This window comes from Leptonotus elevatus, chromosome 10, assembly GCF_054856555.1.
Source record: "Leptonotus elevatus isolate MCC_2025b chromosome 10, RoL_Lele_1.0, whole genome shotgun sequence".
Classification (NCBI taxonomy): Eukaryota; Metazoa; Chordata; class Actinopteri; order Syngnathiformes; family Syngnathidae; genus Leptonotus; species Leptonotus elevatus.
Window position 1 is genome coordinate 16,645,609 of NC_141248.1, and position 27,994 is coordinate 16,673,602.

Below are 27,994 nucleotides of genomic sequence, written 5' to 3' on the forward strand. Positions count from 1 at the left end.
AATTTCTATACCACTAATCCGAACAAGGTTGTTCATGGGAAAATCTAACACAAAACGGTACATACGGGGTCATGTTTTGACAATGAAGTTGACGGATGTTTATTTTTTTAGCCGCAGCATTGTGTTGTGCAAGGCTACTGTGTGAATTTTTTTTTAGAGATAAAATATCTGTCATACCATTAGGCCCATCATTTCCTCATCAACTACTGCACATATGAAAGTTGGTTTGTTGTGTTGCTAAATATAAAACACTTACAAAACGAGCCTTCGAAGGTGTGTCTAAAAAAATTAAAGACCAAATTAGACTTCCGTAAAACTAAACTCTTAGCTGTTGAGAATTGAAACTCGCTCATGTAATGATACTTCGTTGAGCAGAAAAGCTTTTTTCTGAGACTTCAAATGGTGTGAAATAACACACTCAAGATAGGAGCCTCATGTGAAGGATTAAAACAATAAAACGTAAGGAAAATGCTTTAAGCAACATTTTAAGGGAGCCTAATTATTTTCTCAGTTCCTTTGAGAAATGGCCCAGGGCACAAACTGTGAACAAGTTCATACACTCCCACCACATTCCCCTCATGAGGGAATGGTTCATTTATTCATTCTATAGGTTTAGTGCACCGTTTATTTACCTAATTATTCCACCTTCTTGTTCCTGTTCCCCAGTTCCGCCTGGAAACTAGCATTGCTGAAGAGTTAGAGTTTAAATGTTTAACTTCAGAAGATGATCTAAAACCTTGGCAATTTCTAGAAGAGAAACTACATGTATGCAGCTTACATAACTGCTTTAGTATATGGATGGAAGGGGGTATAGTACATTTAAAATTAAATCAAATAAAAAAGTCAATTTTATTTGATTTTTAATTTAAATTCCATTTTTCAAATTTCATGTTAGATATCGCTGCCTGTGACAAAACATAACAAAATGTTACTGTACACTGGGTGAAGTGGAAACGGCACAAATGGCAACTCATTTACACATTTTTTTTGTTTTTAAGCAGTGTGGCAGCACGACCATGTACGCCCTGGAGCATGGTGTTCTTTCTTCACATAATTAGTTGGAAAATGCTAGGCATGTTCAGTGACAGGCAGGACGATTGAATGCGCTTTCACTGATGGCAGAAATAAAATTCACGTGTGTACCCACTTGTCATTTATACAACAGAAATATTGAAAGAGTAAATTCTCGAGTCAATTGAGATGAAATCCCTACTTTATTTGTCATACTTGCTGTGTCTATTTTTTTGGTGGTGTGTTGTGAGATTTTCTAGTGTAAGACCATAGATGTCTTTGTTTAATAAAAGTTGTGGGGAAACATTTGGACAATGGAAGGATGGTGTATTGTACTGTATACGACGCCTTTTAAAGTAATTTGACAATCGTTGACCATTAAAGACATTTTTAGCAATATAGCTCACCACAAATAAAAGTACTCTGCTTACATCTGGTGGCAACAGGCGGGCACTGCATTTTTAAACATCATATTAAAATATCGTTTATGGCTTACCAACTATTAACTGACTATAATGATAATGGCAATAATTGTACGTATTTCATACTATGGTAGTATTCAATACGTTTTCTTATTATTTTCTCTTTTGAACAAAATTATGTAGCGTTCCCTTTAAAAAATCTGACCTGTAGTCGGGCGCCCAATCGCGGCGCGTAATCTGAAATTTGTAGTTGTCACCGGGCGGCAGCTAACAGCTAACAGTTAAAAGCTAGCCTTTCCCTGTAGAGTGAACCAGAACTTCTCAAAGAGTACCGAGTCACTCTTGATAAACAATTCGGAAGTCGTCGCTATATACTGTGACGTTCCTGGACCACGAAAGATGACTTTTGCACTGGTAAGGGAGTTTATAAAGCTATCTGTTAGCCACTTAGGGGTGGAAGTTGCGTCTTAAAACAGGTGACGCGCAACGGACGCCAAGAAATAACATTGAAATTTGCAAGCTGTACATTTGATACTGTTATTGTATTTTGGGTCCACGTGTTTATTTGGGGGAGTAATATTTTAAGTATGTTTATTTTATTTATGTACTATTTTTATATTTCGAGTCAGAGACACTAACCAATAAACTGTACGCATGGCGGAAATACGTCACGACACTCGCAGAAGTGGAAATTTAGCCGTGACCGGCAACTCGCGATTTAAGAGTTATTTTGCCGTTAATCAGGCGAAATCAATTCTCTGATTTATCGTTCTTTAGACAGTTAATGCCGATAACAGACTGTCGTCGGTGGCAAAACAAATTGCAAACTTAGTGAAAAGACACCGAAGGGTTTCGGTCCATCCGGCGATTGACCAAACAGCCGTTCACGGCAAAAATAGTGCTTGCAGTAGATTTACCGGTCACGGCAAACTATCCACTGCATGTTAATAATACAGCATAACCAACAAAGTACAAAAAAAAAACCCAGAATGCATTGAAGAGGTATACAAATTTAATTTTGAACAATATATATTTTTACAATTATGCTACAGGTATATTTCTAGTTAGAAAGTCTTTATTCGGCAAATAAGTAGATCATTTTCTATTTGATTCTCATATAAATAATAATAATAAAAACTAATTAAAAAAATATATTTTAGTGTCAACTCTCGACGCCGAATTTGTCAAAGTGTCTCATGATGATGCCAAGCTCCAGCTCCACGGTGCCCATAGCCGCGGTGTGCAGCCTGTATCTGTCCGCCCCGCTGTAGATGAGATCCGGGCTCCTGAGCTGCGGTCCCCCGCCGACAAACCTTCGCGATAGCTCCTCCTGCCAGGAGCCGAGGGGCCTCCACGTACAGCAGCTGACTCGATGGTGTCCCGGGCTGGAGGGGACGTGGCAGTAGCCGTACCCGAACAATTCGCATCGACCGAACGAGTCCTGGTGCCACACTTGGAGGTGGATCTTGGGCCAACCTTGGAGTCCCTTTGTGGCGTAATGCAAGTCAATGGGGTGGCACCAGCACGCCATGTCTCCCGTCAGGGGGTTATCCACTTGCGTTTGACCCTGCTTCAAACCCGAGAGAAGACGCCACGCGCCGCCAGTGTGAACCCCCCATTTGCAAAAGAGACTGTTCTGAGGGAAGCCCGTGGCCCCAATCAGCTGACCTATGATGTGCAGCTCGGCCATGCCACGACAAATCCACTCTGGCGTGGAAAAACAAGTCTTTACGACCCCTTCGCACGCGCGCTGCAAGCGTCACGGGCTTCGACACGTCTCCTTGACAACACTGTTACTGACCTAGCACTTGTAGCCCCGCGCGTTACATGACAGGCGGTCTAAAAAACAAACAAAAAAAAAACACTCCCGTTGGATTTGAATCGATGACCTAAGTCGTCAACTTTCCATTAAGGGTCCGTACAACAGCAACTACTACTACGACAAAGCGGCTTGGATGCGCAATGTTACAATGGATGCATGAAGCTAGGCCCAAAAGACAAACGCCAGGGAGGGACCAGCAAATTGAAAGCTGCTGCTTCTTCGCCGCTTGGACGCGACTGCAATAGAAACAGCGCTACCATGCGGGTATAAGGATGATAAAATGATGAGCTGCTACATTAGGAACATGACAGCTTGAATGAAGGAATTTGTGACTGTGCGCGCGCGCGTGTGTGTAGGTAGGTACATTGTAATCAGTATAGATGATGAGATGAAAGGGTCGATGTAAGTGTTAAAAAAAAAAAAAAGATCCAAACTAATACTATAGTTGTAATCATAGTTATACTATTCCTTGCGCATCAAAACAATAACTACGCAGGACTAATTTGTGATGGAAAAATTGATCAGATTGTTAGAATATATTCTAAGTTATATGATTTTTGTTTTTTCTCTCAACACCTCAAAACGTTCATTAGCATCAGACGAGACCTATCTTTAGTTGTATCGTTTTTATGATGCCCTCTATGGACTATGAAAGTGGTATGATGTTATGAACATAACACTGTCCTATATACAGTGCTCAGCATAAATTAGTACACCCCAACAGTTTTATAAGAACACCTTTGTTTCCTTTCAGAATCAATCTATTCTATTCTATTCTTTATTACAAGTCACATCAACAGTCTTGACTTTGGCTCTTTTGCTGAGTTTAACATGTTTCATCAAAAACAGTTCATTTACCTAAAGACTAGAGGGGGCTGAAATTTTAGCCAGATTTTTTTTTTAACATTATGTATAAATTCAGAATAGCACCATGAGAGGCCAATTGAACATACACAACAGAGTTCCAGTCAAGAGGTAGACCATTAGTCAGAGTCAAGTTGTCACTACACCGCTGGGTCAAAAATAACCCAATTTTGCTAAAAAAAAATTGGACCGACCCACGACGTAGGTCAATTTGACCCAACGTTTAGGTCGTAGCTTGTTTTGTAACAGTAATGTAGTTTCAAAACAAAACAACCCCAAAAAACTAAATGGGGTCAATTTAACCCAACTTTGGGGTTGTAATTAGTTTTGTAACAGTAATGTAGGCATTCAGTTTTTTGGGGTTGTTTTGTTTTGATACAAAACAAAATTGGTTCAATTGTTTTGTAACAAAACAACCCAATGTTTGGTCAAATTGACCCAAGTAGTGGGTCGGTCCAATTTTTGACCAAATTATTATTTTATTTTTTATTTTTGACCCAGCATAAGGGTGTATTGTTGTCCGCAGCAGAACTCAAATTATGACCCTTGGTTCCGAAGCCTGAGTCCTTAGAAATGAACTACAATTATAGGTTAATGCAAAATCTCTCATGCCTCAGATCAGGTAACGTAATGTGTGGCCGTATTTTGTCTCCCTATCCACATAGCCTGATCCAACGCTTGAGCGTAATTTCAAGGGTCACAAGGAGGCCGTGACGAGCGTGGACTTCAGCAGCAACATGAAACAGATCGGTAACTACTCTAATTTCTCTCATTTGTTTATTTTTTTCCTGACAACTGCTTGTTTAATCTTAATCATGCCTTACATTGTCATCCTCCAGCCACATGCTCCACAGACTGCAGCGTGATGATCTGGAACATGAAACCTCAGAGGCGTGCATATCGTTTTGACGGGCATGAAGACTCTGTCACCTCCATCCAGTTTTCTCCCTCAGGACACCTGGTGGCCTCCTGCTCCAAAGACAAGACTGTGCGCCTTTGGGTGCCCAACATGTAGGTTTTTTTCTTTCTGCCAAATTAGTTATTTTTTCTTCCACCTATCTTCTTTATGGTTTATTTAATGAGAATGTTGTGGGGTTTAAAGCACACGGTTGTTGTTCCAACAGTACATGTCAATGCTTTGCATAGTGCAAAGAAGAAAACAAATAATACCTAAACATTAAAGTTTCCTAGCCTGGAAAGCCACACACCACTCACTCACTCACTCTTCACTCTTCAAGTTTTTCCCGCAACAACGACACAAGTCATTCACTACTGTCTCTCTTCGGCTGAATGTTGGATTTATACTCCGTCTTCGCAGAAAGAAAAAAAAAAAGACTTCACGAGTCGCTTTTCTGACGTTACTCCGCTGTCTGTTAGCTCAGGTTTGCCCCGCCTCAGAAATGCGACTGATAGGACGGTTGACCAGACTCACTCCCCGCGAGTGAGTCTGGATTTCCAGGCTAATAGTTTCCTATCACAAAACGTATTAAATTGACATCTAAAAACTCCCCAAACTCATCACCGAGCAGCTACTCTAATGAATGAAAGTTGTATTGCTCAGATTGCGTTGAGCAGCCAGACCCTTGTGTGTTTGTTTGTGGGTTTTACAGGAAGGCTCAGTCAACTGTATTCAAGGCTCACACAGCCACCATACGTAGTGTGAATTTTTCTGAGGATGGCCAGGCTCTTGTCACGGCGTCCGATGACAAGACGGTCAAGGTGTGGTCTGTCCACAGACAAAAGTTCATGTTCTCGCTCAACCAGCATATCAACTGGGTCCGCTGTGCCAGGTATGACACATTTTGTCAATCCAAATTTGACCTGCAACCTCATGACCAAATATATGCATTTCTTGCAGGTTTTCCCCAGACAGCCGTTTGATCATTTCCTCGAGCGATGACAAAACGATTAAGCTGTGGGACAAAAACAGCCGGGAATGTATTCATTCTTTCTACGAACATGCCGGGTGAGAATGTTTTACAATAATTTCACCAATGCAAAGATGTATTTCTTCATTCATTGAATTCATTTTTCTTTCCTCTTAACAAGTTATGCAAACTATGTGGATTTCCATCCCAGTGGAACATGCATCGCTGCAGCCAGTACTGACAATTCAGTCAAGGTGTGGGACATTCGATCCCATAAGATGCTGCAACATTACCAAGGTAAAGAGTCAAGACGCATCACAATTATTTTACATAATCAGTCGATTAACTTTAAGGCTACAATCAGCTGTGTGTCTGGATTAGTTTGCGTTCATAATTTCTTTCAGTGTCATTACATGAAATGTTGAGGGGGCCGTTTTGTCTGTCTCCCGCTCTGTTGTTTTAATTAGCTTCCCTTAATGGATTTCAGCTGCAAGAGCTAATAATGGATAATGACACCGGTCTAGAACAATCCTCCGTGTCCCCTCCTCCGCTTCATTATGTTGATGCAGTTCACACGTTACCAGACTTACAAATGATGGTGTCGAGAAAGTATGATTTGTTTAAGTGGCTTAATTGAACTTTTCAGAGGTAGAATTTTAGCATGTGATTATTATTGTGCTTGTAGTTTGTATCATACAGAGAAATGAAGATGATCTCGATGTCATTCTCGTTTTTGTAATCTCAATGTGGAGGTCAGTCAGTGCAGTTGAAGATCATCGCTCAGCCAGCAGAGGGCGCCTGTGGTTCACAGAAAACCTGCTGTGCTCATTTTGTCTCCGTCAGGAATCCAATTACGACAGTGCATGCCTTCATGAATCAAATGTGATTATTGGAGCTCGCCACAGGCTAGAGCAATTGACATCATCATTTGTGTGAATGTAAACATAATGTCAAGGCACCTTTAAGCCACAGTGTGAGGAGGAGCGTAAAACCCAGTAGATGGTACATACCATATAAAATGGCGGAAGTATAGAAAACACAACCAATTGTGCCGCAATTGATCATGTACTGAATCGCTTTAAATTATGCAGCTAGGTTGATTATGTACAACAGGCCTCTGTGGTTCACGTGATGCCTGGCTGGCTGGCCTATACAACTGTATTTAAGGTCAAGAAAAGTTTTACAATATTCATTTAAAAAGTATTATATGCTTGTTTTGTATTTATGGGTGTTTGTTCTTTATAGTCCACAACGGCGTGGTGAACTGTTTGTCTTTCCATCCGTCTGGTAATTATCTCCTCACTGCATCCAACGATTCCACAACCAAGATACTAGACCTTGTGGAGGGAAAACTGTTGTTCACACTGCACGGACACCAGGTACAAACACACACACACACACACACATACGCACCTAAATTCTTTATACCTTGATCAAATCTTGAATTTAAAGGACTGTAAAGGTGGAGTAAACCGTAATAGTGCTGTTCTTGTGGGTGAGAGACATTCTGTTGCTTTAGGTTAGGGGTCAACAACCTTTTTTGAAAGTGTCTTGCGTTCTGCTTAATGCGAAGGGATACTAGTTTGATACGCACTTCTGAAATAACAACTTTGGTCACGTTACATTCATTGTTATTGTTAACAATGAATTAAATAGTTTATTCATTTAGGTGACGAATCACTGATATGACTGAATGTATATTGGAGGCCCCTGGTTTAGGCGGCCATGAGCATTGCTCTCCACTCAGCTAACTTGCTAACTTGCTGCATGTTTTCTTCCTTCACGTGTGTATATAGTATGTTCACTTACTACACCACCTCCCCGTTTGTATATATGTATACAGTTTATTTTAGTACTTGCCAGGCAAGCAGCCCACTCATAATGACTCATCTCTGAAACAGGACCGTGTTTCTTCCTCTGTTTGTGTGGATCCTCAACTCTTCCTCCTCCTCCTCCTCCTCCTTTTCTTCTTCCTCCTCTTTGTTTCGGCTCCTTCCTTTTGTCCAACGTCAACTCTACTGTCTGTCTGTTCTCACAGCTTTGATAGTCTCACTTTAGACCCAAGACTGGACTGGCAGGCTCAACCAATCTATCGATCTTACACATTTTTGTGTACCCTGTGTGATGTCGTTATACCTCACTTGCCACTAGTCCCCTCTTCGCACCAAATTAAAACACAACAAAACAAATCCGTCATATCCCCCTACTCACACCTTTTGAGTTGTCATCTCATGCTCACACTCTCCATTTGTCTCATTGTTCTTTTTGGCTCAGCAGTCACTCCAATCTGTTGGAGCTGGGATCTCTCACAGTATGATAGAATCTCTAAATTCAAATAATGGTGCTGTATGATTCATAAAATTGGGCTTCTAGCATCACACAAAAAGCAGGAGTCAGCTGTGCAGGTTTTTCTGTTCTATTGTTTCCACTGTTCAACTTTTTTTTTTTTTTTACACTTAAATGGCAGTGGCGAACAGATCCTTGCCTCCCACACCACACACACCAGTTGACCTGTTCTCATGCAAATTAGCCACGCGTCTTCTGTCCAGGCTGCTCAATACAACATGGCTAAGTCAACAACAATTCTAATGGAAGAACAGAATGTACAGTGGCTTGCATTTGTCACCACAATCCTAGATCAGAAAGACTGTTAAAAATCGTCACTTAAAACATTGCCTTTACAGTTCGCAAATATTTTAGGGTAGAGACAGTGTGACCGTGGAATGGATTTGTTCAATTTGTTATACCTATTTAGGAGAATTATTTTAATCAGAGATCAGCCAGTGTCCTTAAGAAAGATTGTGGAGAGGTTTCGCTGTATTAGTTACCTCTCCCATCAGTATGGGTGCTGCTAAGGTTAATGTGACTGCTTCCCTAGCACCCTTTTTGATGGTGCTTCTACAGTTTGAGTGTGAAAATCTATATAGTGCGGACCTTTGTTTTCATTTGCATGCTGCACTCATCTGTCAGAACACACAGATGAGGTCATCGATGATCCTGCCAGTGGTTTCATCACTACATAAAGCTACGGAAGAAAAAGGTGGAAAGCAAACTTCTTGAACTATGTCAAGATGTACCCCAAATTAATTTATATCGTCATGAATCGTGCAGTTTTTGGGTGAAAGGTAGAATTGTGTTCATGCTCTGTTCAGGAAACGGAATGGAGGCAGGTACGAGTGTCGGATGGAGTAAAGTGCCGAAGAATGCACGTATCATTGAACGTCCACCCAAAGAAAAGTACAGTGATGTGTGTTTGTCTAGCCGTGGCGAGTGCCAGCCTGGCAGCAGGCATTAGTCAGAGCAGAAACAGAACATACTGTCTGTCATGTCGTCGCGTTGCCATAGTGACACTGTCTGCTTTGCCCAGGTGCTTCTGGGAAAGCATTCCTCACACAAACCGGCCTGTCTGGGTGCTAGCCATGCATAGGATACAGCTCCCTTTTCATTATTTCCATCCGCCTTGTGTGTGCGTTTCTTTTCCACTCTTTTGTCCTGACACCCCCAGGTGATCATTGTTAGCGCTGACCAGAGTTTGACCCCTGCCCACCTGCGTTTCTGTTTTCTTTATTGGTTCCCACATGCAGGCTCAGTAGTTAGCAGAGGAGTCGTCGGGTGAGACAAATATACAATGTGATGTCGTTTCTATTTCTCCACAGGGTCCAGTAAATTGTGTGGCCTTTTCTAGAACAGGAGAGTACTTCGCCTCTGGAGGTTCTGATGAACAGGTGATGAGTTAAAATTGGATTCTAGTTGGTCAAAGTTGCATTTGATCGTGAATCAAGACCATTCACGAAAATGCTCTTTTTGGCAAAAGATGTAACATTCTTCCATGGATTTGCAGGTGATGGTGTGGAAGAGCAACTTCGATGAGAGCAGTGACACAGCCAGGGTGCAGCAGTCCACCTGTCCCACCCGCCAGGTGCCCAGTCGACACACACAACCGACAGAATTATGCCCATACATGCTAATAACAATTAAAGTTGCCACCAGAGAGTGCCACAAAATGCGGCAAATGTGGGAAAAATTCAGGACACTTTTGTACTAGAGCTTGGCAATATTTTCCACAAAAATCACATTTCCGATTTAATCAGTTTTTCCTCTTTGGTTAGATAAAAACACAAACGATGCTGACATTAAACTAGTGCGGTCACTATTGAATATTTTTAGAATTGATTATTCAATCGATTAAATGACTAATCGGATTCATTGTAATCTTACATTAGAGTTTATTACAGAAGCATTTTTTCCCCCTGATAACTGTTTATTAACCAGTGATTGATGTTGTACTATTTTACCGGTTCGGTAATTTTTTTCCAAAGTAAAAACCGATGTTGGCAAATGTCTTAATTTGATTAAGCACAGAAGATAATCAGTCTTCTTTCATGAAGGCCTACAGAAATCAGTGAACAATTGCTGTTGATATGCGGAAATCAGAGGGTTTGGACAATTTTAAATGAAAAAAGTGGCTCCAACGATCACTTGATTATTAAAATAGTTGTCGACTAATTTTGACAGCTCTACATTAAACGTAAAGGATCGAACCTGACCCGTATCACAGGCAGGCTTACCGCCTTGCATGTGGCGGCTGATAATTTATTATGCGCTGCCACAACGGCCTCGCCTCACACAGCAAACAACACGTGTCAGACTCAATAGTGACGGATTGACGGACCTTCTGTCAGTACTGATTCTTGAAAATAATGAGAGTAACTGGTATTCATCAGAATCTGACCCAAAAAAATGCGGTGTTGAATTTGGGAGACAGCCGAGCCAAGACGACTTTCAACACTGCTACGTTCACAGCTCCATTTCTTGCAATTGTGCACATTAGCTGTCATGGCGTCTCGACAGCTATTATAACCTTGGTTTAATACAACCAGTGTATGCGTTTAGATGTTTGGATGCAGTTTTTCTTGATAAACCATATTTATAAAAAATTTTGTTCAATAATAAATGTCAAACTCTAATCTGTTTTTTGCTTATACCTAATTATGAAATAGTGTCAAGCAGAGGTATTGCCACAGATTTTTGCAAAACAATTTATATGCAGCAAAATGTTCACATAAAAATAGTATGCCTACATATTAACATAATCTCACAGGTTCACGTACAGGTTTATGCAAATATTTACCGCTAGTATAAAAATAAACACATGGCACCCACATGGTACAGATGCCCTGGTGTTTAGTGTTTTCATGCCGCCTTTCCCCTCCAAGCATATTGCATCCTTTGAAGTCTGCTGTATTTCACTTCCACACCTCTCATGCAGGACGACCGGTATCTATCTGGTCCTGCACCTTCACTTTGATGTGAAATACTTTCATCCCCATTTCCTGACTTCACCAAGTAATTTGCATATTCATCTAATCTCGGTTTATATTATGACAATGTTCTTTCATGTGATACTCATATAGACAGTGGGTTGTGTAAACCTCAAGTAATGACAAGGCTCTTGAAACACCTTTTATTAGACCTCGTCCAAGGCCAATACATGACAAAATGCTGAAAAAGAAATTTGTGTTCAAGTTGGTTTGCTTTTATCCGAGTGAGTTTGATGAAATACTTCCTTTTTAGTGTTTGTATAATGTTGCAATTGCAATAACAAGAGAAAATAACCTTCAAAATGTTATCCAACACATTCATCTGACATTTCTGTTGTGTGGATACCTAACGAAACATCAATAAATGCCACAGTCAATTATGCTGAAAATATCCAGACGCGAAAAGACTTTTAAGCCATTTATGGGCATGTGTCTAGTTTATTATGTCAGCGATGCTGTACAATGTCATTAATTCTATAAAAGAAAAGTGTAATCGTATAGTTCACAAGCATGTCTTTTTGGCCGTGGCATTGGTTACAAACATTTTCTGTTGCAGATGTGCCTGATTATTGCCAGAAACTGTAACTAGTTGTGGTATTAAACAAAGACTGCCGGGGAAATTATATCAAGAGCACTCCATACTTTTGGCAAGGCGCAAAGCAGAATATAATTTATTCATTCATCTATTTTCTATTCATTCATCTATTTTCTATAGCTCTTGTCTTTAGAGTCAGAGTTGAGGCAGGCCACCACGCAATCACAGTATAGACAACCATTCACACTCAGGAGTCTTCAATGAACCTTACCACAAGTTACCAGCCTGTTTTTGGAATATAGGAGGAAGCCAGAATACCCGGAGAAAACCCACATAATTACCCCACGCAGGAAGGAGCCGAGATTCCAACCTACTGTTGACATGCTAACGACTACGGCACCGTGCTTAAAGGAGACGTGCTTATTTTTTCTTCTTAATTTAAAACAGCTTCTTAACGCTGCCCTTTTTTTTTTTTTGTCTCGCTGAAATAGGCCTGTTTTAAGTGGGTGGTTCTGTCACATGCAAATGAGCCACTCCTTTATGGCTTTCATTGCATAACAACTAAGGGTGGAACTAGCGTGTGGCTACTTAAGCCAGAAAACGTGCAAGCCCCCAGAAGGAAAACACCCGTGAAGGGATGACCTTATCACCAAGCATGCAAATTAGATATGTCTGTTCGTACAGATCTGTGTATGTGGCGCATACAGCTGACCAATCACCAAACGTAAACATGCCAAAATTCAACATCATTCTGAACAGCATTTATGGAAATAGGCAGCTTGCAAAAATTGCACTTGGTTGTGTAATTTTACACATGGATGGGCAGGCACTTCAGAGCCTTTTTAGACAAGCAATTAAAAAGCCAATTTTCCATAATATGTCCCTTAACAGTTGCAAATTCATAAACCCATTTTTCGCCTGGGTTGATGATCTGGATTAACCACAACACCGGTTGGGGAAACTGGTCTTTACCAACTTCGAGGGCTAGTAGCAAAGTCATAAGAGAGTTGAGATGAGATTAATGGCTAATGTTTGACATTGTGGTATGTCAGAGTTAAGGCCTCACATTCATTCTTACCTTCCTGTTGTCCAAATGTCCCTCTCCAGTCCTGTAGGAGGCAGTCATGTGTATTACTCAAGAGTTTCCAATATGGCAATGTCGATATTATGGATGGATGGTTCTTCCTTGTTTTATTTATTTATTTATTTTTGGACAGGGCATTTTGTCATTTTTGCTTGCTAAAATAGAATATATCATTTAAATTAGTAAGGCACTTTTTCATTATGAGCTATTCATTGACTTAAAGAAAATGTTTGTTTAAATATAACTTTCAAGGCTATTGTAAAAGCAAACTGAACGTTGTAAACTCGTTTTTCAAAATGGGTGTTTTGCACCGCTACTCATTGCAGCCTCCATTTTGCCTCAATTAATTATCAACTCCATACTTTTTGCAAAGTTCTTAACGATCAAATTAAGTGATGAACCTACACTATTACATTGCACTTAGCTGCACAGTTGTTATGGGAATCGAGATGTTGATCACAGTACATTAGTTTATGCACTTCTCAAGATTTCCCCTCAAGTTGACATTTAAAGTTGATCCTCGATGGGAAGATCAGACATGTTTTTAACAGATTACGCACACTCTCAGAGCAAATAATGGACAAACTTTTTTCTCAAAAGGTAAACAAGGTTGAGAGAATTGCGACTATTAGTTCTCTTTAAATATTAAAATGCCTCGTCAGATATCTCTTTCACACTTAAAAGGGGCAGGTGGTTGAAGGGAGGGGAGGAAACCTCAGGGAATGGTTTGGATTTCAATCATTTCAACCTGCCGCAGTGTTACTGACATCAACAAGGGCAAAGCCAAAGTCCTCGCGTGCACAACACTCAGCATCCTTTTCTTCTTGCCCATATTGATCGTTGCCCTGCCTACGGACCAGAGCCACACATAATGATCAATCTTTGTACTTTCTCATACCCTTTTGGTCATTTGCCTCAACAAGTGCATACACATGCAGAAAAGCAAACAGGCATCTATTTACTGAGATGTTGCCTTGCCACTTTGCTGGCTTTAATTATTTGCATTGAATCGACTCATTGAAGTAAAATGCTAAATCAGAACCAAAAGGGGAATTTGAGAACTGAACTAAGAAGTTTTATTGTCCTCAACCAGGCTACAGTAAAAAAAAAAAAAAAAAAAAAAAATGTGCTTCTGGCTCCAACGGTAGAGTAGGCCTCTTTGATTTTTTAATCATTGTGATAATTACTTGAGAACTAGTGAGTTTAAAAGGAACTGTATTTCCTGGTGTTAGTTTTCAAAAATAACGTTGGACTTACCAAAAGTAGCTAAAGCACGGTGGGGATCTTAGCCAAAGGTGACTTTCCTGAAATTGCATTCATAGCTCCTAATGGGCACAGTAAATACACATACAAACTTTAAGTGCTAAAGTGAATCCGACCTTTTGGAGGAACTCAATAGAAGGCTAAAAGAACCCACTGATTACATGAAACGTTATTTAGCATCAGACATGCTATCAGATCAGGATTTAATTAAAACGATGACACCCCCACCCAAGAAAACTGAGTCTAGGATTTTTAAAACTAGGCGTTTCTCTCATTGAAAGACAGTCTAGTTATTTAGACGACATGGCTGCATACAGATAAACCGTTTTTAATTAAGGTTTGTTTCTGGACTCTCATTCATCTTTTTTTTTCTGTATTGTCACCTGCGACTTGCAACGTTGGTATCGTTGCCAGATGACGCACCAGGAAAATGCCACCTTCCTAGGTTTTGCTATTCATGTATTATTTATCCATTCAGAATTCATTATTTATAGCGCCTCTTTCATCTGCCACGTGTGTGTGTCGCCCGAGAGGAAATGGAAGAAGTGAAAAAATGTCACCCTCTTGCTTAAACAGTAGTCTGTTAGAAATGGATTTGGGCGTAAAAAAAACAACAAGCAGAGTTGTTCTAATAACGGGCGGTAAATCTTCCTCGCTTAGTGTTGCTGTGAGGTTGACATGAAGTGGGATAATGCAGTGAATAGAATGTGGGGAAAATGTTCTGCCACCAGAATGAACACAGGCAGCACATCATAATAAGACCACTTGCTATGGGACATAAAGGCTTTATAATCTTCTTTCAAAGAAAATTTTTGCGTTTAGTTCCCCTTTAAGGCTGTCTTGTGTTTTTAAGCTTAAGCAAGGTGTTTTGGAAGAACCTTCCCCACCATGCTTAGCATCCTCTCACAGCCCAATACAGCCTTAGGTTCCAATTAATTTAATCAGGAAAAGATTGACTAATGAGATCAACGCATGGAGGGAAAGGTCTCTTCACTGTTGCAGCTAACCCCCTTGGAACTAAATCCACAGGGAATTCCAAAGTAGCTCATTTGATATGCTGATCCGTTTATGTGCTTGGATGCGAGGCTGCATGATAGTTTGCCAGTCATGGGCACGCCACCAGAAACACGGAGGCCAGTTTGTTCAACACAATAAATCGGCTTTAAAACGAGCTCTTGCCCAGCCGAACACTGAGACTGGCTGTGTAGTTGCAGTGTTTCTGATTTTCTCAGTGCTCACCACAGCTGATCAAGTCTTTGCTACTGTGTGAAAATAGATGAGTGTGTGTGTGTGTGTGCGAGCGCCATCCATAGCTGACAGGCAGATCAGCTCTCTCTTATCACATCCACCCTAATCTCCCCCGCCTCCCCCATCGTCTCTAGCTTCACATCTGGGTCTTTCTCCCGCTCACGTGTACAGGCAGACGAGCTGCATGCTCGCAACAGGCTTCCCCTTCACAGCTCAACACACACACACACACACACACACACACACACACACACACACACATGCACACTCCACTGCACCGCACGGCTGTAGGATGTGGAGGGACAGAGAAGACTTCCGTAGCATCATGAACTTCTCTTCCCTTTCATTGTTCTTTTGTGCACAGTGCATGCATAAGACTGCAATGTCGAGAACTCTTTGAAGTTACTGAAATAAAGCTGAAAGACCCTCACTTGTTGGTCATGATGTCAGGTCCAAAATCTTCAAACTTGAAAGATGAGGTAAAGTAGATTCACGGTGAAAAAGAAAAGAAAAAAGAAGTAGTTATAGTTATAATGTAATATTAATCCAACGGTTATAAGATTTCAACAATAATGTTAATCTGATTGCTAACTAATGCTGGCTAATTTACTAGCTCGTAAGCATGGAGCTATACTAGCCACTTGTTGATATACTGTAATTGTGTGTGAAGTTGTTTTTCATCACTAAGATGAGAGAACATTTTATATGAAATAGTTTTAGATACAAAATATTCAGTATTATCTGCTGGGGGGGATAGCAAAAACTAGAGAAATGCAATTTAATATTGCATAGAAAATCTAGAAAAGGACAGTCAAGGAAATCAAAACCAAGTTCGATTAACAAACTGCTTTCAAAGAATCTTTCATCAATCCAAATGCTGAATAATTCCTGTAACAGTTATTCACAAGCTTTCCAGTTAAAAAATACATCTGCCAGTGCTTGAACCGACCACATTTTGTGGTAAATGTATAATGAACTGATTGAAAATGTTCATCAGGCCTGTCCATTTCTATCGACAGAAAGTCTATGTCAGCTAAAAATTAGTCTGGAAGAAATCTCTTTTTGTATAAAATGCACAGGAGTTATATAGCTAAACAAAATATTAATATGAAGATTTTTTGAAGAAAGATATGGCACCTCAACCAAAAGTGGAGTCAAGTCATTGAAGTACCAGAATGTACTTCACTGGTTAATTAATTAATCACCATTAGTGATACGCTAAAATAATCCACAAAATACTAGTTTCTACTATTCCATTGTGCGGTTCTTTCACTGGATCTCAAAAGTTTGTATGATTCTAGCAGGTTATGTTGACAGTGGGGAATTGATTACATTTGCCAGCAGGAGATGGAACGTGAACATGAGAGGAAGAGGGAGGAGATATGGATGGGTAGGGTTGAGGACTAGATCGTAACGGGAGTCAAAGAGGGCAGGTAATGGACCAGTGGAGCGGGTGAAAATGGAGAGTGAAAGGTTGGGGCGTGGAGCAAAAATGCAGTTGTATGATGCTGCAACAAAAGGGAAAATGACAGTCCAAAGAAATGTCATTGATATACAGCAATAAGCTGCGAAATCAAGAATTTGCTCATATGCAACTCTAGTTCCTGTAGAATGATGGTAACTACATGGTATGTTGACTATCTTTTGGCCCAATCTCCAAACATTGGGCAAAGCGGGAACCATTGTGATTTGTAGCCCATGATCTTTGAGTTGGCTCAGGGTTTCCACACAAAAAAAATCTAAAATCTATCCACCCGTGTCCTAACCATGGATACCCTAATAAATCACTGAGAAAATCCCACACAGCCAAGTCTAAGACAGATTCAAACCCTGAACCTCTCGACCTCCAAAGCCCTTATATGCCTGTGAATATTCTCATTCTCAAGACCAAAATAAAACAATGTGTTCAGGCAGCGATACCACTTTTGATGTTCCAGTTACATTAAATTATAAGACTACAAATGCATCTGAATAGTCCTTTGGTAATGGCACACATGCTAACATTTCTTGTTTTTTTTCTCTCCATGTCTCGGAACATTTGTAGCTTATAATGGTAGTGCGAGCTGGGTGAAAGCATGCCAATGAGGCAGGCTGCATGACTTCAGAGCTTTGGCACCTCAATAAAATGCCCCCATGAATGTTATGAGTAACACCTGGGTTGGAAAGAGCCTCATAGCGTTGAAGAATTTTTCAAGTTTCAGCGTCCTTTTGTATCAAGTTGTAAAATCCAGCCATGCGCTTGTGTCCCAGCTTGTGTCCGTCTCCTCTCATATAAATGTTCTCCACTTGTGTGTCAGTATTTGCCTGTGCTTGTGTAGTTTGTAGTGCAGCATGCAAGGTCCATTGATGGATGGCTGCTTTCAAATCAAAGTTTCATTTGGGCCTCAGGAAATTTTCCACTGTTGGTTTTCCACTCCAGGTGATTCATTAGTAGGGGTGGTTACTATGTATGCTGAGTTTGTGTGCACATACAGTTTGTGTTTACATTTGAGCACATCAGGGTTTGGCCTGACTGTGTAGTGCGAAACGTACAAGTGTCAAGACTGGCTGTGTAGAAACGTCACATTTAAGATATGCGCTATTATTTGAGAAATGTCTGTCTGGAATGCAGAATACAAACGAGACAAGATTGCTTTTTGTCTCGTCTTGAGTTCAAAATGGAGGAGCAGTTGATTGTTTAAGTCATGAATAAGAAAATCAATGCCCCAAAAAAAAAAAGATGACAATGTCCGATTCCAATTTCAGAAGAAGGCGATATAAACCAAATACAGATGTTAAATCTTGAGGAGGGGGAATAGAAAACAACTGAATGGTAATAAATCAGAATGTCACATGCTCTACTGTTGCTTAATGCATACGATAATGTGAATCATATGCCAAGGCCTTAGTGTTCACCGGGTAGTAACAAACTACACCAGTGGATGGATGGATCATATGGTTGAGCTGCACTTTTCACGAGCATCATGTAAACACCACTGAGGGAACTTGAGGACATGTTCATCCCTTCAGTGCCGTTATAAGGATATGTAGATTTCATGGTCTGTTTATATAAGCTGTTTTGGTTAGCCTGCGGTGACCCCCTTGTAAGCATCGCAGCAGCTTTTGTAATGCAGTACAAAAACTAGGGATGCGCCGATACCACTTCTTTTTCAGTACGAGTACAAGCGCTTTAATTTGAGTACTCACTGATACCGGTACTTGATAATGTGATAATGACATTAAAACTTATCATTTGGATGAAAATGATTGTTCAAAATAAACAATTTTTTTTAACTTGGCATAAGTTTCAGAGTAACAATTTTAATATATTGTAATAATTTTAACGTTAAACCACATGTTTTTCTTATCATTCTTGCCACGTTTGACTGTAGCTCTTAACAAAAGACTTTTCAATAATGTGGCGTCTCGGCCTACATGACTCTCTCTACTTGCCTGGAAGTTTTATGCCAGGCTGGCAAAGTGGTGTAGGTTTGTCATATTGGAGTAGTTATCCAAATTGGTATCGTACCTGAATAGAGAAAATCTGCATATAATTGAAGCCCATTGAAATGCATAGGGGAATTTTTTTTAAGAAACCCCCCCAAAAAAACACACAACAACCCTAATTTTCCATGAAAAAACAGGGTATTATTGACAAAAATGGGGGGGGGGGTGTCTGTGAATATGCAAATCCACGGGTACCAAACTAGAAGTATGCAAGGGTCCACTGTATTGAATTAAACAGATTTTCTCTTTTGTGTGAAAGTAACATATAGTATATACCTTATGCTCATTGTAAATCGAAAAGCAAAAACTAAACAGAATTTTTCCAGACTGTGAATTTTTGCGCGTGTCTAATCTTTTCCTAGTTTGATCATTTAAGGCCAGCACAAATTTCAGTTTCTTTTGGGTCACTCCCAATTCTGGGGAAAATAAGCTTGTCACGACCAACATATAGTTTGAAAGTACATGTTTGGGCATGCTCTCTAAGATAATTATTTTGTTTGGTGTGGAACATAGTCATTTGCCACCCACTCAGAGCAGCATACTCATGCTCTTAGTTGTAAGTTTACCTCCATGAGTTATACCAGTACATGCATTTGGTTGTAGGGCGTGTACCTCTGTTTCCTTTTAGGATTAGGGTTTAAAACGTCAGGTTAAGAATTTGGAGTCAAGGTCATAGGCTTGTATGTTGCGGTTTAAATTGAACGTTAGGGTTTCAGTGTTAAGATTTGGGATTCAAGTTAGGAGGATTTGGGTTAGAAGTTGAGGTTCAGGCTTCAAGTTAGGCTTTCAAGTTAGGGTTAGGATTACAATTTAGTCTTATGAATTAGTTTTAAGATATGGTTTTGTGTTTCAAGATAGTGACCGTGTTTCTGTCTCCTGTGATTTTAGGCCTCGCAACTATCCCAAACAGCTGCCAAAACAGGCCGTCGTCACAGTGGAGCCATGCATCCCAGTGCCCACAGGCATTCGAGCACCGGTTCCACCTCCACCCACGCAAACGTCCAGGGTCCGCCTGAGCCCCCGCTCCAAGTGCCCTTTGCCTCGGAGGAAAGCGCGACCGGTCTAACCAGCACACTTGAACACATTATGGGTCAACTGGATGTTCTCACGCAGGTAAGCGGACGTCGGGCTGATCTTTCGTGGCATGTACCGCTCCACCCATTCACGCAGTAGAGAACAAAAGCGTCCTTTGACTTCTCAACCCGTAGGCCAGAAATGGTTTTAGCAACACGGACACAAAAATGATTACATAAGTCCGTCTATGGTGCTTGGCACTGCATCCAACTGGTTGATGAATTTCATTTCATTCAGTTCAAGCAAACCATTACCTTCCAAAAACTTGTGTTCAATATGGATTTAGTTGTAATCCTGTTCTTATTGTCAGCGGCAGCCCCTCTGTGTTATTTGATTCATGAATTATGTATCCTCAGATGTTGTTAGGAGGTATTTGTAGAGCCTCTTCCATAGCTGCAACTATCTTTCAGCAATATTTGATATGTAGCTACTTTAGAAAGCTTTGTTCTTTTCATTGGGGCGTTCCACTTAGGTTCTCCAAGGGTGCAAATGTGCAAATATATTGACCTAGCGCTCTGTCAATATATCCCAAGACACATTTGTAAAGAGACGGAAGTGAATGAAATGTGGTGAGAAATTAATGATAAAACAAATCGGTTGGAAGTTTAGTTATTCTGCATACCATATATGGTGGAGCTTGGGTTTGGGGGGGGGGGGGGGCACCACAAATAGAGCGTCAAATAAATGGAGTGTCTGCAAATTCCAAGCTGGATGTTGTGGAATGGGGACATGCCGCAGAGGAATCTTTGGAGTCAAACATATGGTCATGTGTAGAAACCTGCATGGGATTCTGTATGGGGGGGGGGGGGGGGGGGGGGTTATGAACAGCTCAGCGAGGCAGGCTGTAACATGCTTTGTCACCCCTTGCACATTTCCCCACTAATGCATGCTTCTTTCAAGTCTGAAAACACCTAGAATGACAACGGGAATATCTGACACAATGACTAGTCACGGAATGAACTCTGACCTTTTCTGTCATGACATGTCAACTCGAGAGGAGAGGTTAGGCCTCGCTGGATGGCCTTCTTCATGACAATTTCTCTTTACCACTTTACAGTACAACAACCACGCTATCAAATAAGGCAAATGTGTGCATATTATAGCGCCCATGCTATTAGGAAAGCACAAATAACTGCCAATACTTACTTTCTTGCTTCACCATTCAGCTCTTTGAAACTCTCATATCGAGGAATCTGATTGAAGTGAATGAATTATTCAGCATACGACAGAAGCTTCCAAAGACACGCTTTGCTGTCTTAGCTGTTTTTCACTTGTCCACCCACCACCCCACCCAGTTGTCAGTTGCCCCCCCCCCCTCTATATGTACAGCACTATATGTATTTAAGTGCTATGTATCACCCTATACATACTCTTTTGCACTCAAGCCAGAGTACTTTTTCAATGTTGTCCATCAGTCGTTCTATAAAGCAATGCAGGGAAGCTGTGATTTCTAGAAACATGTTTCAATGCATTCCATTTCTTTGATTATGGAGTTGATTTCCCTGTTGTAGAAGGAGCCCTTCAAGCTATTGGTGTTAAGATCGGTATCGGCAGCCCCCTGACTTGCTCATCTTTAGTCTGACACTTTCATAATGCATCATACCCATGTCACTGATTTGAATTTTTTTGCTCACCCTTAATGACTTTTTAAATAGTTTTAGTGAGAGCTGTGTATGAAGCAGTGGTGACAGAAATTGAATTGCCAGATATTAGGTACGAGTCCAAGCTGGTTCTTGCACTCCCCTAACGTTGACAAATACTTTCTCGGGCCGGTCCGTCCCTATTTAGTGCTCATGAAGTCCTTTTTACCAAATGATCATCAGGTATATGAAACCCAGTCCCACACGTCAATAAACTTTACAAGATGACGTACATCCTTTCCCCAAGATTTCTTTTTTTAGGTTACTGCCCTCAAACCACACTAGCATGTTAGTAATGTTAGCATGTACACAATTTCGGGTACGACAAAGTGACTAAAAAGCTGTAGTTTCCTTCCGGTGTTGAAAAGTGTCATGCAAAAGACCACATTGTAGAAAGGATATCCGTTAACAAACACACACACACACGCACGCATGCACACCCCCCCCCCCCCACACACACACACAAATATGTTTCTAATACCCTACTCAATGTATATTTGGGTCATGTGTCTCTGCTAGTCATATAGACTTCACGTGTTTACCCACACCTTCCACAACATATCACATAAAAAAAAACTTGTTTTAAATCTTTATTTCTCACTTTTACTACTGAAGCAGCGTGGCATCAACACCAGTCTGTCTTTTGGGTCAGATGTAGCTTAGGCCGTACCAAAGCGATGAGACTTCACATGTAACACAAGGCTGGTAATGCTAAAGGCGATGGGGAGTAGTATAATGCATTCAAGGGTGAAAAGAAAAACTGCTCGCCCTATTTTAGGGGCAAAAAGATTTGGTTCCTATCCTAAATGAAAACTATGGACCAGTATCATGTTGCTGTAGCCTGGGGACACGTGCACAATCGCACAAACAACATTAGTAAGTCTGAGGACTGAGGGGCCATATCAGGTTGGTAAGATAAACAGGGTGTTATTGATCTTGAGAACAGAGACTGGGAGAAAGATATACACGCCTTTACCCGGCCGGCTTGGATGGATTGAATCACAGGAGATGCCTCGTCGGATGACCCCAAAGAAAACGCCCCTCACCCACACATGGCCTACATCTCAAGACAAAAGACTGCAGGCAGCAATTTACTCATAATTTGTTTGGCGAGGCATTATTGGCGTGTTGGACATCAACGTCCTTAGGAAGCATGATGCCTTATTATGTTTACAGACCTGCTATCAGTTGTCTACATATACAGTTACAGGGGTTTTCCTGGCTCAAATTGAGGCAGAGGTGGTATTATCCTCACTATGATGGGTCACTATCGATACCAGGTATCGGTGCCAATACCAGTCTTATTTTACGGTATCGGTACTCACGGCAGTACCATTATCGGCCGCCATGACGTGCATTTATTCTGTAAATTCAACTGACTGGCTTTCATCTTTTTTTACAGGCAACATATAATAATTCCATGTTTCAATAATAAGAATAATAGTTCCAATCAGAATATGACTATTATCATGTTAAAGCATTCATTAACTGTCAGTCACTTAGGCTGGAGGTGGTGACCAAATAAGGTGGCCGCTTCTAAATTTTGTACACAGGAAAAACCCTGCTGTTTCTCATGGAGTTCATGGTTGAGCAACTTTATTGATGATCAGAAGACAAGCTTTATCGAAAAAGCTCTTTACAAGACATTGATAGATACTCGATTGCTCCTAAAAGTATTGAACGAGATTCCAAAGCACTAGTGGTCATATTTAGTATAAAAATAACTTAAAGTTTGACAACAATCCAATCTGCCCCATGAAGATCATTTGTACGATTATTCACTAATCGAAATTTTATTTGGTCGTATTTAATGTTGAACGATTCTATTTTTGATAATTGTTTCCCATTGCTTATACCGGTACATTAATACATTCCGTTAAAGCCAAACACTCTCTTAACCTTAATGACTAATGAGCTGGACTAATTAACGTCACTAATCAATTTTTTTTTTACATTATTGCAGAAGTATAAGAATAAAACAACCACAAATGTAATATCACTGTCAGGACTTTTCAGCCATCTTATCTTTGGAAATGCATTTATTTAATACTTTGATCAGCGTTCTGTGCTATCTTTGGGAGATATCACAGTACAGTAGTCCGGTACTTTTTTGACTTCTCTGGAATTCTGCATGCCCTGATGTTCTGCCAATTGTCTCAAAATGTTTAATTTGTGCAGTTGGAGACTCCATGTACTAACACCCGTTGTTATTCCTTCCAAGTTCATGTTTTTAGTTAAACCTGAGACTCTCCAAACCTGACTTGAACTTTACTTCTCGATCTTTTCTTTCTTTCTTATTTTTTTAATTTTTTTTACAATGTCATTGAAGCATCACTCGGATCCAATCTCAAAATATAGGCTGCGTTTTTGTTCCATAGATTTCAATTTGGGCAGCTTCTCACGGCAGTAAAAGAAGCCCGAGGCCACTACAAGTCTGACAATAGCCTCATGGAAAGCTCTGTTGAATATCACCCCCCCCCCCCCCAAATCACAGAGCGAGAATCAGATTATTATCAGGGCTCACGATATCCATTCAGTGTAGGACAGTGTCATAACGCGTAATTACTTTTGCTAACATGTTCCCTTTGCCTCGTGTGGCGTAATCAAAAAAGCTTAAGGCTCCCCTTCACTTAATTTGTGAGCATAAGTCATTTTTATGCAACATGTTTCACATAACTGTTTATATAACTTAATCAACAAATCACCCAACACAAAAGGAGAAAATCTGATTTTTGTGAAAAAAATCATGTTAAGCAAAACAGTGACTAGTATTTGTATTTTATTTTTTATTTTGTGATACTTTAAACAACAAAAACAAGACTGCGAAAGGGCTTTTGATGGAAAAAATTATGGCTGTCGACACTTTTTTTCCAGACTGATACTAGTATAATACTCAATTTTTTAGTATGCACCGGTATCGATACTGCAATACTTTACATGAGTGTCCTATAAATGATCATGAACTGCATGCACATCAAGATGAGATTTAAGTATCATTTAATTCATCTCCAAATATTTTCATCGGGCCACCATCTTATTTCTACGTAGAAAACTTTGCATTAAATCAACCTATGTAATGTATGTATGTAACAAAGCAGCACCCAACGCTCCAAAACAGACAATGCTTACAAAAACATGAGACGTGTCCATTTTTTAAGATTTTAGTAAATAACTGTTTTGCACCCAACCTTGCAAACAAGGTCTTTTGTTTGAAGCATTCAACAAGACAGTTTAAGACACGTCGACGTGTTCCTCACTCACTGTATCCAAAGTCGTGAGCTTCCTTGCTGCACTGTGTTTGTCACCAGGCAACACAAGGGAGACGTTCACAATCCATGTTAGTGTTTTCAGCCTTCTTGAGATGATCTTTTTCTTTTTCTTTTTTTGCAAAACTCGTCGTAAAAGTGCTGCCTGAATGATTTGTGATCATCATTACACCGCCTGGCTTTGCAATGGGACGCCATTGTTCTCTTGTCTTGGATGTCTTCAGGCACTACTCAAAATTCAAATAACAAATCGATCCGTCAGGGGCAAAAACAAAAGGAAATCAAATGAAGCTGAAGCGAAATAACAGACATGTACCCTTTTTGCTGCAGTCACAAATAATTGAATCAAGGAGCGGCTGAGTCTTGAACTTGCAAGACCAGTGGCACCAGCAACATGTGCTTGGTTCATTAGAGAACGCCTGCACGCTTTCCAGTCTGTTATTTACTTTAGTTGCTGTGATTTGAAGACATTTTGGCAGGTGTGCATAAGCCTTATACGCAAACAAGGTTGAACTCATCTCTATTTTGAAGCTCAGGTGTCTAGACAATTCAAGTTTTGTTCTGAATATAGTGGAATCATGGTTTGGCTGGAATATCAATTGTATTGTATATTTGACCAACAGGATGCTGACCAAAATATAGTCACCCCCCCCCCCCCCTGCCTATTCGTTGTTCACTAGTCACAATTTCACCTGCCAGAAGATGGCGCCAAAGTAGCAATTGGTGTCAATGAAGTATTTTGAAGTGATATATCGCGACTGTGAGACAAAAATCTTTGTGTGTCGGGGAGAAGCTAAGTAACCTGGGTTCTTTGTGGAAGTTAGGGAGAGTCTTTGCCACTTGTGCACGTACATGGACACTATTGGTCCTTTATTTTTTTTATCAACTAATCAGTTGGGCATTTATTTTGTAAGTACGTTTGTGTAATATGAGTTTGAAATTATATCGCTTACGACTGTTAATAATGTCTAAACGTCACTAGTACAAATCAAGATAAATACATGTTAACTGTGTGTGATCTGAACTGACATCATTTTCTATAGGAAGATTTTATTTTATTTATGAGAACACGTTGAATTGCCTTCATCGTTGGAGTTTCCAGTGAAGTTTGCCAATTGTGCTGATTACACCGATCCATATTGCATCTATTCTCGAGTGTCTTGTGCCAGGCAGAAGCAGACCTTTTCCAAAGCAATATTGTTTCGCACTCACGACACCTCGAAAGTACACACACGCACGCACACAATTGCAGCCATTATTTTTCCATCACTGTCACGCTGGCGCTGCACGTCCTTGTCTAACATGCCTCCTCTGTCCTCTGTCTATCCATCTCCTGCCTTCCCTCATCATCTCGCTTCCCTTCATCATCATCATCATCATCATCCCCGTCTTTGTCCGTCCAGACAGTGTCCATCTTGGAACAGCGGCTGACGCTGACAGAAGACAAGCTGAAGCAGTGTTTACAGAACCAGGTGGCGTCTCACGCCCAAGCGTTCCCAGACGAGGCGAGCTGGACGCCGCCTGCCCAGTACTGAGCCTCGCCGCTTGCCTATCCAACTCGTCCTCACGGAGACGCTTGAAAGCGCTTGCAGAGACAAATGTTGCAGAGGTGGTTGCTTGCAACAGTTCTGAGAGAGCGTCTCCTTTCTGCTGATGAAGTGTGTTTGCAGTCGGCGACAATTTCCTACTTGTCTGTTTGTTTTTTTTGGACAAACTTTCATCTGGCCGTTTTTCAAAAGTAACGCAGCATAAGAAGAATGATTTATGACCAGTTACGGTATGTCTTTTTTCAGAGTTTCCAGTTTTTTTTGTTTTTTTTTAATAAGATGTGGCATACAAAAATACCAAACAATCAAGAATTAAAGCCTTTACACCCGATTTCTTGATTTGTCCATTAAAATGGGCTTGCCATGCCTTATGCAAGTGGCCTATAACCCGTCCTGTACCGAACACTTTGGTTACCATGACAACGTGCAAGAGCAGACCCACATAAAGACAAGCCATTCATAAAAAAGTATTAATGGCTCAAACAAAATTGTTCCATGAAGGTCCTCTTAAAGTGAAAGTTAATCTTGAGGTGCTTTTTGTATATTTGTATTTACTTTCTATACTTCGACTAAAACGTGACTTTTACTGTTGCAGCCGAACCATGTTATTGTTTTTATCTGTGTGTGTTTTTTATTTATTATTCCCTCCCCTAGTTGAAATTAAAGAGTCTCCAGATGCGCTTTCATTACCATTTGCAAGTCCATTTGTTGTCATTCCTCCTACCTGAGCAATGATGTCATCACCAGTCACGCTTTAAGGGGACCATTTCCTCCAGCGACCGGTCCCCGGAGCCAGAGCGCTTGTACGACACATCGTGACTTTCCTTTCGTTTGTTGTCTTCAGCAGAGATGTGGACAGCATGAGTCGTGAGTTTTGTCATCCCGAGCGCCCGGTGAGTCACTTTCACCTCCTCCTTTGCCAGATTTTCGGAGCGGCCGTGTATTAGGCCGGGCTTCTGCCAAGTGGTACGCGTCAGCCCGCCAAGTTGGGGTTCCCTTGGGGTGCGGCGTGTAGGCAGGGGAGGAGATCATCCAGCGACAACATACGCATCACTTGTGATCAAAGTTAAGGTCGACTTTTTGTAGATAGGAACAAAGTTATTAGAGTTTCCAAAAGGAAGCACTTAATTTTCATTACAAATTACACTTAATCCAAAGGTCAAAAAAAAAAAGCCAGACGCAAACAGCATTGTCATGTTTTAAATATGTAGAGAATTCAAGAATTTAGTTATGAATCTTTTTTTGTTTTAGTATAATGGAGGTCATAAAGGGTAGAACTAGCGACGTTTGATACCATTTTCTTCAGGCTGATACCAGTACACATACTCAACTCTTGAGTAGTCGTCGGTACCAAGTACTGATACCACTAGTACATAACACCCCCACCCCACAAATTAAAAAACATTTTTTTTTAAAGAAAGACCTATATCTCCCAATATAGCATGAAATTAATGGCAATGTTCTCTTCTTCTAAGTTCCTGATCATATAGTGACGGATACTGGTATCGGCTGGTGTCGCGAGTACCAATACCTTGAAATAAAG

The 27,994-nt window shown here is 40.6% G+C and overlaps 2 protein-coding genes across 3 annotated transcripts; one reads left to right on the forward strand and one right to left on the reverse strand.

Annotated features, from left to right (window-relative positions):
• Positions 1 to 1,680: 1,680 nt before the first annotated feature.
• On the forward strand, positions 1,681 to 27,150 carry poc1a (POC1 centriolar protein A). 2 transcript variants are annotated; one of them, XM_086088057.1, is made up of 11 exons: positions 1,681 to 1,847; positions 4,785 to 4,869; positions 4,959 to 5,130; positions 5,730 to 5,909; positions 5,978 to 6,085; positions 6,169 to 6,284; positions 7,233 to 7,366; positions 9,644 to 9,712; positions 9,829 to 9,906; positions 19,813 to 20,037; positions 26,308 to 27,150. In XM_086088057.1, the coding sequence occupies exons 1-11, from the start codon at positions 1,833 to 1,835 to the stop codon at positions 26,437 to 26,439; spliced, it is 1,314 nt and encodes a 437-aa protein (XP_085944183.1). In that variant the 5' UTR covers positions 1,681 to 1,832; the 3' UTR covers positions 26,440 to 27,150. The 2 variants fall into 2 exon arrangements, with proteins under 2 accessions (XP_085944183.1, XP_085944182.1); XM_086088056.1 differs by lacking the exon at positions 1,681 to 1,847 and adding an exon at positions 3,499 to 3,519.
• On the reverse strand, positions 2,439 to 3,475 carry LOC147167376 (B9 domain-containing protein 2). The gene has a single exon (XM_086088058.1). The coding sequence runs from the start codon at positions 3,121 to 3,123 to the stop codon at positions 2,596 to 2,598; it is 528 nt and encodes a 175-aa protein (XP_085944184.1). The 5' UTR covers positions 3,124 to 3,475; the 3' UTR covers positions 2,439 to 2,595.
• Positions 27,151 to 27,994: the final 844 nt, after the last annotated feature.

Excerpts from the sequence above, each read along its gene's own strand:
- LOC147167376 (XM_086088058.1), bottom strand. The coding sequence starts at position 3,123 with ATGGCCGAGCTGCACATCATAGGTCAGCTGATTGGGGCCACGGGCTTC.
- poc1a (XM_086088057.1), top strand. Across the intron at positions 5,910-5,977 it reads AACTGGGTCCGCTGTGCCAG|GTTTTCCCCAGACAGCCGTT; the intron begins GTATGACACATT and ends CATTTCTTGCAG. Across the intron at positions 6,285-7,232 it reads GATGCTGCAACATTACCAAG|TCCACAACGGCGTGGTGAAC; the intron begins GTAAAGAGTCAA and ends TGTTCTTTATAG.